Source organism: Dermacentor andersoni, chromosome 3 (genome assembly GCF_023375885.2).
Source record: "Dermacentor andersoni chromosome 3, qqDerAnde1_hic_scaffold, whole genome shotgun sequence".
NCBI lineage: Eukaryota > Metazoa > Arthropoda > Arachnida > Ixodida > Ixodidae > Dermacentor > Dermacentor andersoni.
In genome coordinates, this window is record NC_092816.1 from 143,072,871 (window position 1) to 143,086,925 (window position 14,055).

The window sequence follows — 14,055 nt, forward strand, 5'->3', positions numbered from 1 at the left end:
TAGTACTCATAGCAGGCTTCACAGCAGCTAATCTGTGACTGATACATGTGAATAGATAAAGCATGGCCGGAAATGGCTTCGATAAGTGACACTTGAGAACGTCATAGGCTATTCGCTATCACTTCCTGTGATTTCCAGTTCCCTCTTATACATCACAGAGACATTGCACGACGGAAAAATGGGCCATTTTCACATGCCATTGTCCACCAATCCAAAAGGCAGAAACACCGGTTGGGCAACTAACCCGAACGGAAACACGTTGAAGTACTTGATGAACCATCTCTCCCGGCAGCATGGATAACATTAAATTCTTGATCTATATAAAATGAGGAGACCAGCAGCCCTTATATTCACTGCTTCCTGAAGTTCGGACGAAACGACTTCGAAGATGAGGTTTCTGGTAGCGACGATCCTAGTCATTGCGGCATGCGCAACCCTCGCTGTTTCTTCTGAAGGTATGTCTATTTATTAGACTCATCCATTCTTCTCCATAGCGTAAGTGCTTTACTAAGCTTGAATTTCATGAATGCATTCACTCCTTCAATAGCAACGAGAAATAGGTAGTAACTTCACTTAGGCTTATGTGTCCACTAGTCCACCGGAGAGTCCGTGAAGGACCATTTCCTACTGGCGCCTTTTGTCACTTACCAAAGCCCAAAAGAGGACGCAGTAGTCCAAACTTACATGCCAGTATTTTGGTCGCAGTTATACAGACGTCACAGCAAACCTTTGACTATTTGAAAAAGCCTTTATAATGCGTCGTAAATTAAGCTGAGCAAATTACTTTCAAGAATATGAGTTGAGCTTTTACGCACATGTTTCTTCACAGATTAACTGCAACGGTATTCTTCCATATAGTTGCTCTCAGAATAATTGAGCCGTTAACTGCAACGGTATTCTTCCATATAGTTGCTCTCAGAATAATTGAGCCGTGCAATTGTTGCACAAATGGCATTACTCCGCCGAAATATGCGACACACATTTGCCTGGGAGTCTGATATAAACGTACAGAAGAGGCAAAAATGTATAAAGTGAACAAACGCCTGCACGAAAGGAACAATAAACAAAGTACGGAAATAGAGTTTCCTGCTTTGATATTAGAAATGTAAAGCTACGTACATGAATACGTGGAGACATTATTCCTGCGCTTGGTCTTCACCGGCTCCCTTTTTTATATACCGTTTTTGCGCACTCTCCAAGCTTTCACCTAAACATCAAATATATATGGGTGCATTTCTTTGACATTATATCAGCATTTTCTCGCCTGTCATTGTCAGTGAAATTTCATTCGTTTTGGGATTAGGAGCGAACTTGGTGGATCAGAAGTATCAGAAGTATCTCTACGTCAGGAAGTTCTCCATTCCCTTAAAGAGATGGCCGTTGCTCCTTTAATGCATTGTGGTGAATGTAAAAGCACGCAAAAGTGAAGGTGGAAAATAATGATAATCCGCTTGCTATGCTTGTGAACTTGATCAGGTTGAAACTACGATAACGACGAAAAGACTGCACAAAGCAAGCAATTCCACAATTACGCTAACTATTTGCGTAATTTATTAGGTTGCAAATGCTGTGAAACGGAACTGAATTAGGTCAATACAAAAGTCATATCAAATATTAAAAAAAGATGTTGTGTACATACCGCCGCTAGTATTTATTCGCTGCGAGCTACATCATGAAATTTGATATTATAGTGAAATGGATTTCATTCATACTTTCTTGGAAAATAAAGAAAATGAAATAATATTATAAACAAACTACGTTACCAGAAGAGGAAAAATTCATATAGGATTTGCTAGTGAAAGAACTACTGTATAACCTCTTCAGTATACAAGGTGTCCCACGTAAGTCGGGCGAAAATATAAAAATTAGTGATTATGTAGTTATGACATTTTTATTTTTTATGACCCGCTCTCGCATTATTACGGAGGAATAAGAAAAATTCTTTGAGAACTTTCCCATTGTATGAGACTCAAAGAGCACACAAACGTAAGCGCAAGGAATCGCGTAATGGCAGTTCAGTGGATATCCGGGCACTGCCATATTCCTTGTAACACTGCATCGGACGCAGATGTGAGTGAGGCGCACAATAACGCAAAGAGAATGAGTGATCCTCTTCTTCGCAATGAAGTCCGCCTGCTCTTGAGACAAATATCTTGTCATCTCAACAAAACTACCTGGTTTGATCAGGAATCTAAGAATTTTCAGTGATACTTTATGACCAATGCATAAACCTATAAATTCCTTTAAATATTAGAGAAAACAGCAAATTAGAAACGTCAATGTACCGTATGCGACTTGGCACTGCATTTACAAGGTATCTTTATTCAGGATAAAAGGTGGCTCTTTCCACAGTGTTCTTGTGGCCATTAAGACTAAGATGTGCATCATGTCCTGCTCGAGTGCACTAAATATGATTCACAGCGAAAGCAATTGCAAGAAAATGTTACTTTTAGATAAAAGACCATTCACTCTAAAAAAGATTGTTAGTCGATGGTCAATAGCGGCTCTTCAGAAAAGAACACTTCTTGCGTTAAAAATTGCTCGAGCGGACCAGCATTTTGGGGAAATAATCAATTTCAGTTTATCCTAATAAGCTAAGTGAGTGACATAAATGTTGTTCTTTGTTGAAAATTGATTTAAGCGGTGATTGTGATTTTTACGCTATCTGTAATTGGTTCTGTTCTGATCATTGCAGTGTAATTACTTGTGTAATTACAGTGACTATGCGTATGTGTATGTGTACTGAACTCATGCACAAAACTTTGCGACTTAGGTGCTGTTGAACTGCAAAGTGTTTATTTATACGGTGTTTTATTGGGTGCCATATTTTGTGACCTTATACACCCTTTGAGCGCATATTTGTTTCATTTACTAAGTGACTATGAGTAGCCGTTGCCGTCATAAAGCGGCAAACCTCCCCTATTATTCCTTTCAATAAAAAAGGAACATGATATCAAGAACGGTTTAAAACTTGCGCCTGTTGTTTGTCTTTTCTCTTTCGCAGATGAAACCAAGGGCCAGTCCGGAAAAGACAAATGTGAAAGGCTTGTTCCATTGCCACCGGTAAAGCTTCCCTTGAAAAAAGCAAAAAGAATGAATCCCAGAAAGCTTTAAATTAACCAGGTTAATAAATATATGGCATATAAGATGCCTCCTCTCCCATTAAGAGATAATTCTTTACATTACGAAGTTATCGTAATAGAACACACCAGATTATCGATCCGGAAACATCTGGACAACACGTGTGTTTTCAAGTGTACCATAACCAAAAAAATTCACCGGTGATTACAGCACTCCATAATGCAAAATTTGAGCGAGCTCTTCTTCTGCTTTTATTTCGCGATATATTGGGTGGTGTGGACAATCTATCTCATGCGGCACGTTCCAAACGAAGCGAAACGTGGCGCGACTGCCTCGCTAAATGGAACATCGCGAGAGTCAGCGCGTGGGCGACACGTGGGTGCGATTCACAGGACGCGATGCAGACAGACCTCCGCTCATGCAGCGCTTTTTATCCAATCAGACGACGTGCGCAACTCTGCCCCAATATCGTAGTCATCGTCGCCGCACAGCCTCTGTTGCGAGGCACTACGATTCCCTCGCCTCTATTCCATCTGCGACAAGAGCGGCCCTTCGTCGCGGCGAAGACGTGCCACCATTACCAGCGGCGACTACTTAAAGCGAGTGTCACATATAGCCTTAATCGTAGCCGTTCGCCATCGCCCCTTGCAGAATCTGTGATCCCCATCACACACGTTGGTACTGCGGACTCACATCAGCAGCTGACGACACGGACAAGCGTAGCCTTGCCCAGCTCACAGCAGCCTGCCCTTACCCCCCCCCCCCCCCCCACCCTTGGAAACACAGATGAGATCGCCCACGCTGATGCCTAAGCCGCCGGCTGCTCTGCTCATGCGCAGGCCGTCTCCCCTCCTCTCCTCCTCCGGTTTCCGCCGTAAAGTTCCGCTACACCATCATCCTGTGCTATCGCCCTTTCTTCATCTCCCGCTTCGCTCTGCGTTCACTTTCACTCTTCGCGGCGCTCGTTCGCGCGGTTACGCCAATGCTCGCCGCAAAAGGCGCTTAAGAGCTGTGCTCTGAAAAATCAGACTGCCTTTCCCTGTTTTGTTATTTTTTAACTGTATTCGTGAGCAACATTAAGCACGCAGGAAACGGCGTAACGAAGGTTGCTTTTGTAAATTTCAACATTTAATAAAAACCTATTTAGCTATACATTAAAACAAATGTACTGAATAGCAAATGTTACCGAAAAATATTTTACAATCGACGTTCATATTTTTTTTCTGGTACGTGCAGTCGCAGGAATCGTACAGGCTTACCTGCACGTACAGGTGCAAGGACGATCCCTCTCGCTTTGAAGATGAACCGGACGGTATCCCATGTGGGGTAAGTTCACAACCCATTCTTCGAAGATGACGAGTGTTGGGGAACTCTCTCTGCGTAATTGCATCCACTTCAGTCCTTCAGCTAACAGCTTTGACGCTGTTATTACGACACATGTATACATTCATCGGCATTCTTGCTAATGAGCATTATTAGAAAGTTTAAGACTAGGCGACGCAAACTGCACTGAAGCCTCGTGGGAGGCAAGCTTCGTTGTGGATCCTTCGTGCTGTTTTCAGCTCGCTTTGGCCCTTTGGATGCCCGGTGTTTGGCGTACGCCAACGTGTGGGTACTGCTTGCAATATCCTAAAACTATATATTATAGACTACATTTTCCACACTACGATCCTAGTTTTCGTGCACTAATAAATGAGTATGGCAACATAATTGAGAAATATTATCGAAGCTTTGCTTTATGTTTGTGCCGTTTTCGCATATGCTGAGGTTAGGTATCCAGAGGGCATTGTAAGTTCCTCAATATCTTATCCCTCAACTTCGTCAATTGCTTGCATCCTCGTAAAGCTCATAAAGAGGCGTAAATCGTAGTGATGATGAGAATATTCCTACTGCGCTTCCGTTCGCTACCTGGTCATTATAATATCTCAGAATCAAATGCTGCCTCATAGTCTGAAAAACAAGAAAAAGCACTCCTCCACAAAACGACAAAAGAAACACAGGCAGACATGCAAGAAGCTTGCATGATAATTGCGAAAATTGAGATGATCGTGCCATGGGGTGGGGTGTGGGGACGAAGGGAGGCACAAGATTATGGCAGCGCTGGCTTCATTTAGTAATGTAAGGCGCTATAACGCAACACCATTCCAAACTTTTCTATTCCAATTCTGCAATCAGCCCTCTGCGATTGGTCAAAAGCTTTTTTGGACCACCCCCACTTCACCTGTCCGTCACGCGACGTCGCGATAACCACGATAGCTTCGCATCCGATATGACGCGTGCACACTGATTATGCATGATTTGACAGAACAATAGAAAAATAGTTATTTCTGATTCAACGCCTTTTCCCCATTAGCCCTCGGCTATTGGCGAAAAGCTTTCGGGCTGCGTCCACTTCACCTGCCTGTCACGCAACGTCACAAAACCGCAAGAACTCAATGCGTCAAAGTGTCATGTGTGCGTTAAGGACACATTAATATGCGGAACAAAGCTCACTTTCTTTCGGGATAGCCGCAGGCTGCCGTGTTCCGAAACGAATAAAAACTGGCTGCTACCGATCGCTCAGGCACTGGCTACACGCACCTGCCGGAGAGCACGGGTTTATTTGGTTAAAATAAAAGCTTTTTCGTTGCCATGTAACGTTTTCGAGCACTTTAAGCACGCTTACGACCTCGTTCTGCGAACTATTCTTTGCTGAGGATCCGTTTTAGCGCTATTCTCCATCTTCCGTTGCATGCCGCCGCGCTTTTCAACCAGCCACCACAAGCTAAGTAAGGAAAAGTGGACCACTCGCAGACGCCCACTTCACCCTCTTTGTTCGGTTATCGATTTTTAATGCAGTGGCTCGGCCCCATCGAATCCCTCTCCACTTGAGCGTGATCCTCGCCTCTTGTGCGTCAATTAGATGAGACAAGCTGCTTAGTGTAAGCAATGTTATTCGTTTTTCAAGCAAAGAAAAGTGACCTCGTATGCACGAGCAGAGCGTTTGATTGGCCTGTTCAGACTACGCTGTGGGTGACTGCCTGATGCTTGCGTCGGCGGTTACGCAAATTTGACGTTAGGAGATTGGAATAAAAACATATTGGAACAGTTTTACGTTATACGGCCCGATGATGTGTTCCGTTTTTCCGGTACCTCAACCACCCGGCTCTTCCACATAATCTTGGCGAGAAATTGTTTGCATCATACGAGAAATTATTCGTACGTGAATAGAAGTCTTTCAGAGATTGCACTTGACGGCTCTTTTTTTTTTACAATATGCAAAACAAGAATTCACCATGCACTTCGCGCTCTGCATGATCAAAGAATCAACACAACGATGTCATTTGATTTTTTTTTGTTATGGACATATCAAAACATTTCTCAACCACAATCTCACTACCGGTAATTTCAATCATTACGTATATATATTCATAACACATACTACACAACACTTAGCGTGAGAATAAGTAAGGTGACAACACGACCTTATAAAATACCGCACAGTGGGCAACATTGTTATTTGGGAAAGTTAAAAAATGGGCCCCACAGCTTTCAAGTAGCGTTCAGGGCAATATCCTTAATAATTGGTTGATCTATTATCAAGCCCATTTCCATGTGTAAATGAAACAAAAGTGGCATGCGATTCTTTGGACGTCGGACGTCATAAATTCTTTCGTGTTAATTAAATGTTCAACAACTCAATGGTTAAGCGAGGTTAGTTCATGATCAAAATAATATGAGCGCACGCCTAAGATTGACAGAAACAAAAAAATACATATATGCGTTTCTTGTTCACAACGAAGAGGGGCACAAGAGCGTGTGGTTATTTAGGCGTCAGATGGCACAGAGTGTGAGTGTATGTCTCGGGAAGATTACGCGGCGTTCGTTTTATCGCGTGGGCTATCGATCAAATATAGGAAGACTCTAAGAGCAGACGTGAAGTCATGATTGCGCCTGGGGAATCTCATTCTATGAAGTACAGATGTCGTATTGCGCGAAGACGTTCGAGCTTAAGCTGGCTTCGCTACCGTCGTTCTGGTGCCGCTGAATTGTTTTAACTTAAGGAGATTCTTTCGCATAGAACGCGTAATTATTTTTTCAGTGGTATCATGTGAGTTACATCTAGAAACCGTGCTCGCTGGCGGCATCAGAACTACCCTAATAGCCTCATGGCAAATTTTTCGACAAACTTCTAAGGGAAACGGTCGATTCTACCCTGCCCCTCCTCTCTTCTTTTGTTGCCGCGTCCCCTCCCTTTTTTCCTTCTTTCATCTTTGCGCATTTTGGTTGTTCTTTCGAGTTGCATTAAACAAGATACGCGCAGTTGTTTCTCGAAATTTTAATCATATAGACAATGTAATGCTAACGCCGGCTCACATTTGTTAAGAGATGCGGAAGCCAGACGAAAAAGCTTCTTGCAACTACGGCCGCTTGCCATTTTGGCAACTACCATTTTGCGAGGTTCGGCTTAAAACGCTAAAAAAGACAGGGGACCGTTTGAATAATGCTGTCATAGATTTGGTCCATAGAATATCGGTTGCCAAATGCGGTTAATTTGGATTTCTGTTTGCTTTTTTTCTAAATAGTGCGCAGCTTGCGTATTTCATAGGCTGAAGCCTATATCGTAATTTTCTTTTTTTGTCATTTTGGTATTTTAGATATAGGATAAAACGTAAAATGTAACAAAACTGTAGGAGCAGCATTTATTATGATGCTCCAGCACTAAATTCGTGGAAATGAAAGCATTAATTTCACTCTTTCATTTCTTTTCAATTTGCAGCATATTCCGGCAATACGAGAAGTGACTGCTTGCAAAAAGGGAACGTGCGTGCTGTCTCGCCCGCTCCCCTGCCCACCAGATGAGTCGGAAGGCACCACGAATTCGGCAGCTGTGAGCACTTAACAGTCTAACTCGACGCAAGCGCAGTAGTGCGAAAATGAGAATCCCTGGATTCATGTGCGCACGTCAGTGATAAACAGAAGTGCCTGTCTAAGAACATGCAACCAGACAATATTGCTCAATAAATTCACGTACTATACTCTGGAGTTCGTTTTCTTTTACTGCAAATTTTGCCGCCGTACGATCAGGTCTGGCCGTTGGAACCAGATTCTGGCACCGCAGCCATACGTTGAGATTGAAATGTGTGGTACTACGCAAGATGACCCGACTCTGGCAAAGTACGGAATCTCTGCGAGCTCTACGATGACCTCAGATGAATAAGCTTCTGCTATGAAAGCATAAAATTCAAACATTGGCACACCCCCAGTTTCATTACGTTATCTTTTGTTTGGGCGTTACCTCCTGGGTGGCCAAAAAAGAAGACACGTGGTCAAGCCGCTGGTGCCTTCTTTCACTTGTTATCGCTTCAATAAGGAAAACAAAGCCAAGCATGAACTCCTCAGGGAGTCGCTTAAGTAACCGTAAGTATTAGGCCACTCGCTCACCTCCACTCAGCCCGGGGTCATTATGAAAGTTATCGAACTTGATCGCACCACTATAAGCGACAGCGCAGCGACGACACGAATTGCGCTGGACGGCGGCGCAAAGTTTATGGATGCCGCAAGAAAATTACTGAAGGTAGAGGGGCCAGGTGCGCTCATTGTGTTCCCATCATTTGAATTCCTTATCCCCTTTTAGCTCCTTATCCATCCATGGAATGGTCATGAATGGCGGCTGCGTATGGCGCAGCCGCGTGAAGCCTATCTTGAAAGCGATCAGCGATGGAGACACAGAGCAGTGAATGCTGATAGCTTCGTCTTGGCTGTCTTTATCACCGCTTAGTTCGCATTGAGGCGAGACGCAAGGCCACCGAATCTTGAAATAGTCTGGAATGGGGCAAAGGGAATGGCGATTGCTGTTAGCTTCGTGAGCGGTTTGTTCTCGCCGCTTCGTTCGCTTTGAAGCATGAAGAAGCACGAAGGTGAATTCGCTAGCTGCTGAGCGCCCCATCTCAAAAGCGATTGTCTTAAGGGACGGAAGGATGGACGAACTGAGGTGCCATTTTTCCTTTTGAGTAAGCATAGAAATGCTCATACATGTAAAAAGAATCGCCTTTTAGCGTATTCGAAAGAAAGCACAGAATTGGCTTGAGAATACGCCGCGTCTGCACTGCTCGCATTCGACGGCGGATAGACAGAAAATGCCCGAAAAAGGAGACCCGTCCGTTACGAGCACGAAAGAGGTATGGCAAGTGGCTCGCGCCGAGTGTGTGGATAGATGACGGGGCAGTCACGTTATCGCCTTATTTGCGAGATCTTTCGATGCTCGGTTTTATTGCCACGCTTTCACTGCAGTGCGAACGCATAGAATTCTTCACATTTGCATTTGTCTGATGTGAACAATCAATAGTTGACGCGTAGTAGACCAAAGCAGAAACTTGCCCAGGAACAAGTTCGCTGCAATGTCGCCAATTTGTGAAATAGGAACCATGCCAAAAACGTCCATACAAATGTTACTGCAGACCTAAGCTCACTATATAGCCTTCATCATCTCAGGGATGAAAACAAGCAGAATACGTTTTTAAGCATGAACATGCCTTATTTACCGTGAGAGCAACTCGTCGATCACCAGTGCAAATAGAAGTTGCTAACTTTCCCCTGCTGTTCCTAGATGGCGCCGAATGGTAGCACGGGAGCTGTATTCAAGTTTTAGAAATCATCTAAGTGGACTGATCCATTAAGCATTAAGTAAAGAGTACAACTGAGGAATATACGTTTAGAGTATGGTTGAAAAAAAGCGGTGGCCGAACACGTCTTGCGATGACTATCGGCAGTAGTGCATTAGCATTCTATCAGTGGATAGGCTGATCGCATTGCCACCATTGGAACGTTGCATGTTTGAGTCGTGTACTTTTTTCCGGTTTCCTGGGAACCCTACATGCCATGCAGCGCCGCTGCCCCAAATCCTGCGCGTGCCCTCTGAAATGTATGGCGCACCGCATGGTGGGAACGCTCAGAAACATGCCCATCCCCATCAATAAGGGACATTTCATTCAGTTTCGTTTTGTAGCCACCACGCGGTGTGATGACCTTAAAGCGTTCGAAATTCGCGCCATAAGGCAAACCATGGCGCGCAACTAAAGAAAACACAGTAAAAATGAGCACACCTTCGGATCGTCGCGTCACCTAGCACATAGAAGCGAGTGCGTTTATGTATCATCGTAATCTCGAAGAGGGCCAGCTACTTCCTCTACTAGCAATGAATCCACAATTTTGCTAGACACGTGGCCAGGAAGCTCGTCGGCATTCCGGAGAGATGTCTCTCGGCGAAATTACGGCTTCCGCGAAGCTTCCGTTATATATGATTTTCTCGAGTGGTTTTCTTTTTTTTATTTCTACACCAGGGTAGCCACGTGGTTGCGTATACGTCAGGCGTTTCTTCCATTGCTTTCGAATAGAACCAGCATGATCCATTGTTTAAGAGGAAGCTGTAGCACGGGCCTATCTCTGACGGCGGCTACTCAAATACATTTAAAACGCGTGAATGCTTTATGAGAAAACGGCCGAACCAATTTGAAAGGTTTACTGTCTCTGAGAGAGAAATTGCAGTGACTACGGCAACTATAGTTTTAATTTAGATCAATCAATCTTTCGGTACAATTGCAGGAAACGGGTTTGGATCTTGGAAACGGGTACAATGATTGGGCGCTACATATACAAATTAATGGAACATACCTGGGTGGCCTACGATATATGATTGATGTCCGCTTTACAAAAATTATTATGCGCACTTTACAGAAGTCTGATATCGCTTTTAGTTCCTGAGGTAAGGTTTCATATGAAAAGTTTTGTTTCTTGAAATTTTGAAAAAAAAGGAGTTTCATAGTATGGTGTGCCTCATAATCAAATCATTGTTTTGGCCCATAAAACTCCATAATTCAATTTATGCCCGCTGTTTGCACCATCTACTCACACGTATACAATCATCTCCCTCTTTTGTTTTCTTGTATTGTGAACAAGGCCCCCATATGAGAGCCGAAACGCCTTGCTTCTTTATTATTCTTTTTTTTTGTTGGCTTCCGCCTTTTTTCTTACCTTTGAGTACGAGCGCTCTCAACCAGACAAATTTTTGTCGAACTCTTGACCTAATTAACCTTCGTCGGACTTAAAGCCAAGCTATCGTTATTGAAATTCGGCGCTACTTTTCCTTGAGCACCTGGATTTCTGCCTTCAAAGTCTCGTGTTTCCATTTTTCGTTCCCTTCACCTCGGCCGACCCGTCATGTTGAATTTTAGCCTAAGCGTTGTTGCAAAGGCTGAACGCTCGCTTTTTCAAGCCAGGTTACTTGATTGCAAAGAAAAGATAAGAGGGCTCAAAACGAACCCTTTTTCTCTCGTCGTCATTTTTGGGAGTTTTCCGTTACCTTGACGAATGTTCCAGCATCTTACTTTCAGTTTCAGTTTATTATTCTTTAACTACAATAAATCGGTAAGAGACAATATACAGACGAACAGCACACGAACTTCTAGGCAGCACAACAGTCTCATCAAGAGAAGCTACCCGCAAGAACAGGCTGGATCGCCTCCGTTTTCCACACACGACGTCAACGAGAAGCTTGACTATCACCACTGTGCACAACCTATCATCTTACAGTCCAACCGCTCCTGAGCTGTTCATTCTGAACCTTGGCCTCAACCTCAATAGGTAACCAACATTCGACACCAAGCGCTTGGTTTTTACCGTGGAAAATTCCGTGACCAAGGGTGCTATGCAGGATGCGCCGAGTTTCTCGTTCACCCGAGTTTTACCCGAGTTTGCTCGACGGCAGTCAGTGAACGGAGATAGCGCGGGACGCGCAAAGGCTGCAGGCAAAAAAATACGTAGACAAAAAGCCGCGTACGACAGCATGAGCGCACCCTGCGCGGGACGCTGCTTTCACGTTTCAAGCGCAGACGGCTGCACAACGAAACGCGCCAGCGCCGCGTATTGTTATCAACGGATTATCGCAACTTAGCAATACCGTGACTGCCCCGCTGTCTGTCTGCACACTTGCCGTGAGCCGCTTGCCACGCCTTTCGCGGGCGCGTCAAGGGCGTGCCTCCACTTTCGGGGACTATCTTTCTATCCTCCATCGAATACGAACAGGGTACATGCGGCGCATTCTTGCACTTACGCTTTCGCTCAAACGAATACGTTAAAATACAACAAATAAAATAACGAACATTTTTATTTCTTTAAGTGTCTGTTTTTCGTTTTGAATGCTAGAAATTTCTGATGACAAACGGAGATCGAGCAAATTATTAAATTTTGCACTTCTTGCCGTGAGTGGCGACAGTGAGGCGAAAGCTTAGAAGCGGATACATTGAAGCGGGTCGCGCGACCGAGGCAGTTCATACGGTGAGAAGTCACCTAGGGGCGCTACAGTACTATTCTCAATAATGTCAGTGATCACCACTCTTTCTCTATTAGGGGAATAGAAACGCAGCGCCGCGGTACGGCTCTTCATCGTAGGCGCTTTAAGGCCCCTGCTTTACCCACTAAAAATGATACACTAGTCATAAATACGGGAACAACGGTTGTCGCTGCGAAATGACGGTCCGTGGTGCCCGTAGTTACGCAGTTCAGTAAAAATGTACCAGTTTATCTTTGTGCGCGAAGCCTCGGCGATGCATTGCGAAGAAGTGCGTGCTTCCCAGCGACACAATTCATCGCTTGTCATCGCTTGCCCAGTGAAAGTGCCTCTGAGCGCATGTACGCAGTATATGAGTGTTTTGTGCGCACCAAGGTGCTTGCGGATTACTTATGCTGGAGCCAGCAGCGATCGCAGAAGGATACCGTAACGACACCGCAGCAATTGCATTTTGGCAGGTGAGGGCTCTTGTGTGCGGTTATGAAATGAGACTTCGAACTGAGGAAGGTGTTGGAACTGTTGAGTGCGCAGTGCTTGTGATGAAGAAATGCCATTGCACTGGGTCTAGAAGAGCGAGCGATTCTCGGACGCTGATCGTGTTTACGACGTTGTGGCACCGATACATCACCGATGACAGAGCAGCCATCTCAAATGACTGCTGCGATACGCACTCCTCAGCATCGTCGTCACCCTCGGTGCATCGACGCCTTGCAAGCAGCTACAGTGACGTGCCGATAATTATTTACTGTGCGCTACGTCGCCACAATGCAGGCAATGAAACCGTGCTGTGGGGCCATCTCAGCCCGAGAAGATATATGCATAAGCCAGCGACAGTCAACGCTTTGTTTTTGATAGGAGTGCGCAGTACATCATCGATGACAGTGCGTTGTGCGTGTTTTATGTCGGTGGTGAATATTGTTGATGCCTGTCAGCTTGGCACCGCGTCGCTGTTGCCGAAAGATAAGTTGGGCGTGGCCCAACCGTGGTGGGTGCGCGCACAAGAGTTACATGCCTCGCGCGGGGCGTGACCTATGGCTTTGCTTGACAGGCGAACTCGTGCTAAACTCGTGCATCGCGAAACCCCTTCCGAGTTCAACTCTGGAACATGGCGGCGGCAGCAGCAGCCTGTGTTATTTCATCCAGCGGCAGCAAGCGTCAGTATGACCGTCTGGACCCGTTCACGTACATGACCGCCGTGGAGTTTCAACGTCATTTTCGCCTGTCGAAGACATCAGTGCGCTGGCTGTGTGACGAGCTAGGCGAAGACTCTCGTATATGGAGACAGCGTGGCGGGCTTCATTCGCTCACCGTCGAAGAGCAAGTCCTCTGCGCCCTCAGTTTCTACGGGACTGGGAGTTTTCAGGGAAGCGTCGGCGCCGAGCGTTACATTGGACGTCATCAGACTACTGTGAGCCTCTGTGTCAGAGATGTCTGATGCGCTTATTGATGCGGCAGTGCGGAAGCGGTGGCTGGCTTTCCCGAAGACTGCGGCTGAGCGGGCATCTATAAAAGAACGCTACTTACTTCGCGGAAACATTACGAACGTAGTTGGGTATGTCGACGGAACGTACGTAGGAATTAAGGCGCCTTCAATGTCAGCGTTACTGTGATTAGCATTGAAGCAATGTCTAGACGCACCATATTGC

At 45.1% G+C, this 14,055-nt stretch overlaps 1 protein-coding gene across 1 annotated transcript; it reads left to right on the forward strand.

The window, feature by feature from the left end:
- The first annotated feature begins 204 nt into the window (after positions 1 to 204).
- Positions 205 to 8,106, forward strand: LOC129383145 (uncharacterized). Its single transcript, XM_055067460.2, has 4 exons — positions 205 to 455; positions 3,005 to 3,063; positions 4,318 to 4,407; positions 7,841 to 8,106. Exons 1-4 carry the CDS (start codon positions 389 to 391, stop codon positions 7,961 to 7,963), a joined length of 339 nt encoding a protein of 112 aa, XP_054923435.2. The 5' UTR covers positions 205 to 388; the 3' UTR covers positions 7,964 to 8,106.
- The last annotated feature ends 5,949 nt before the right edge of the window (positions 8,107 to 14,055 follow it).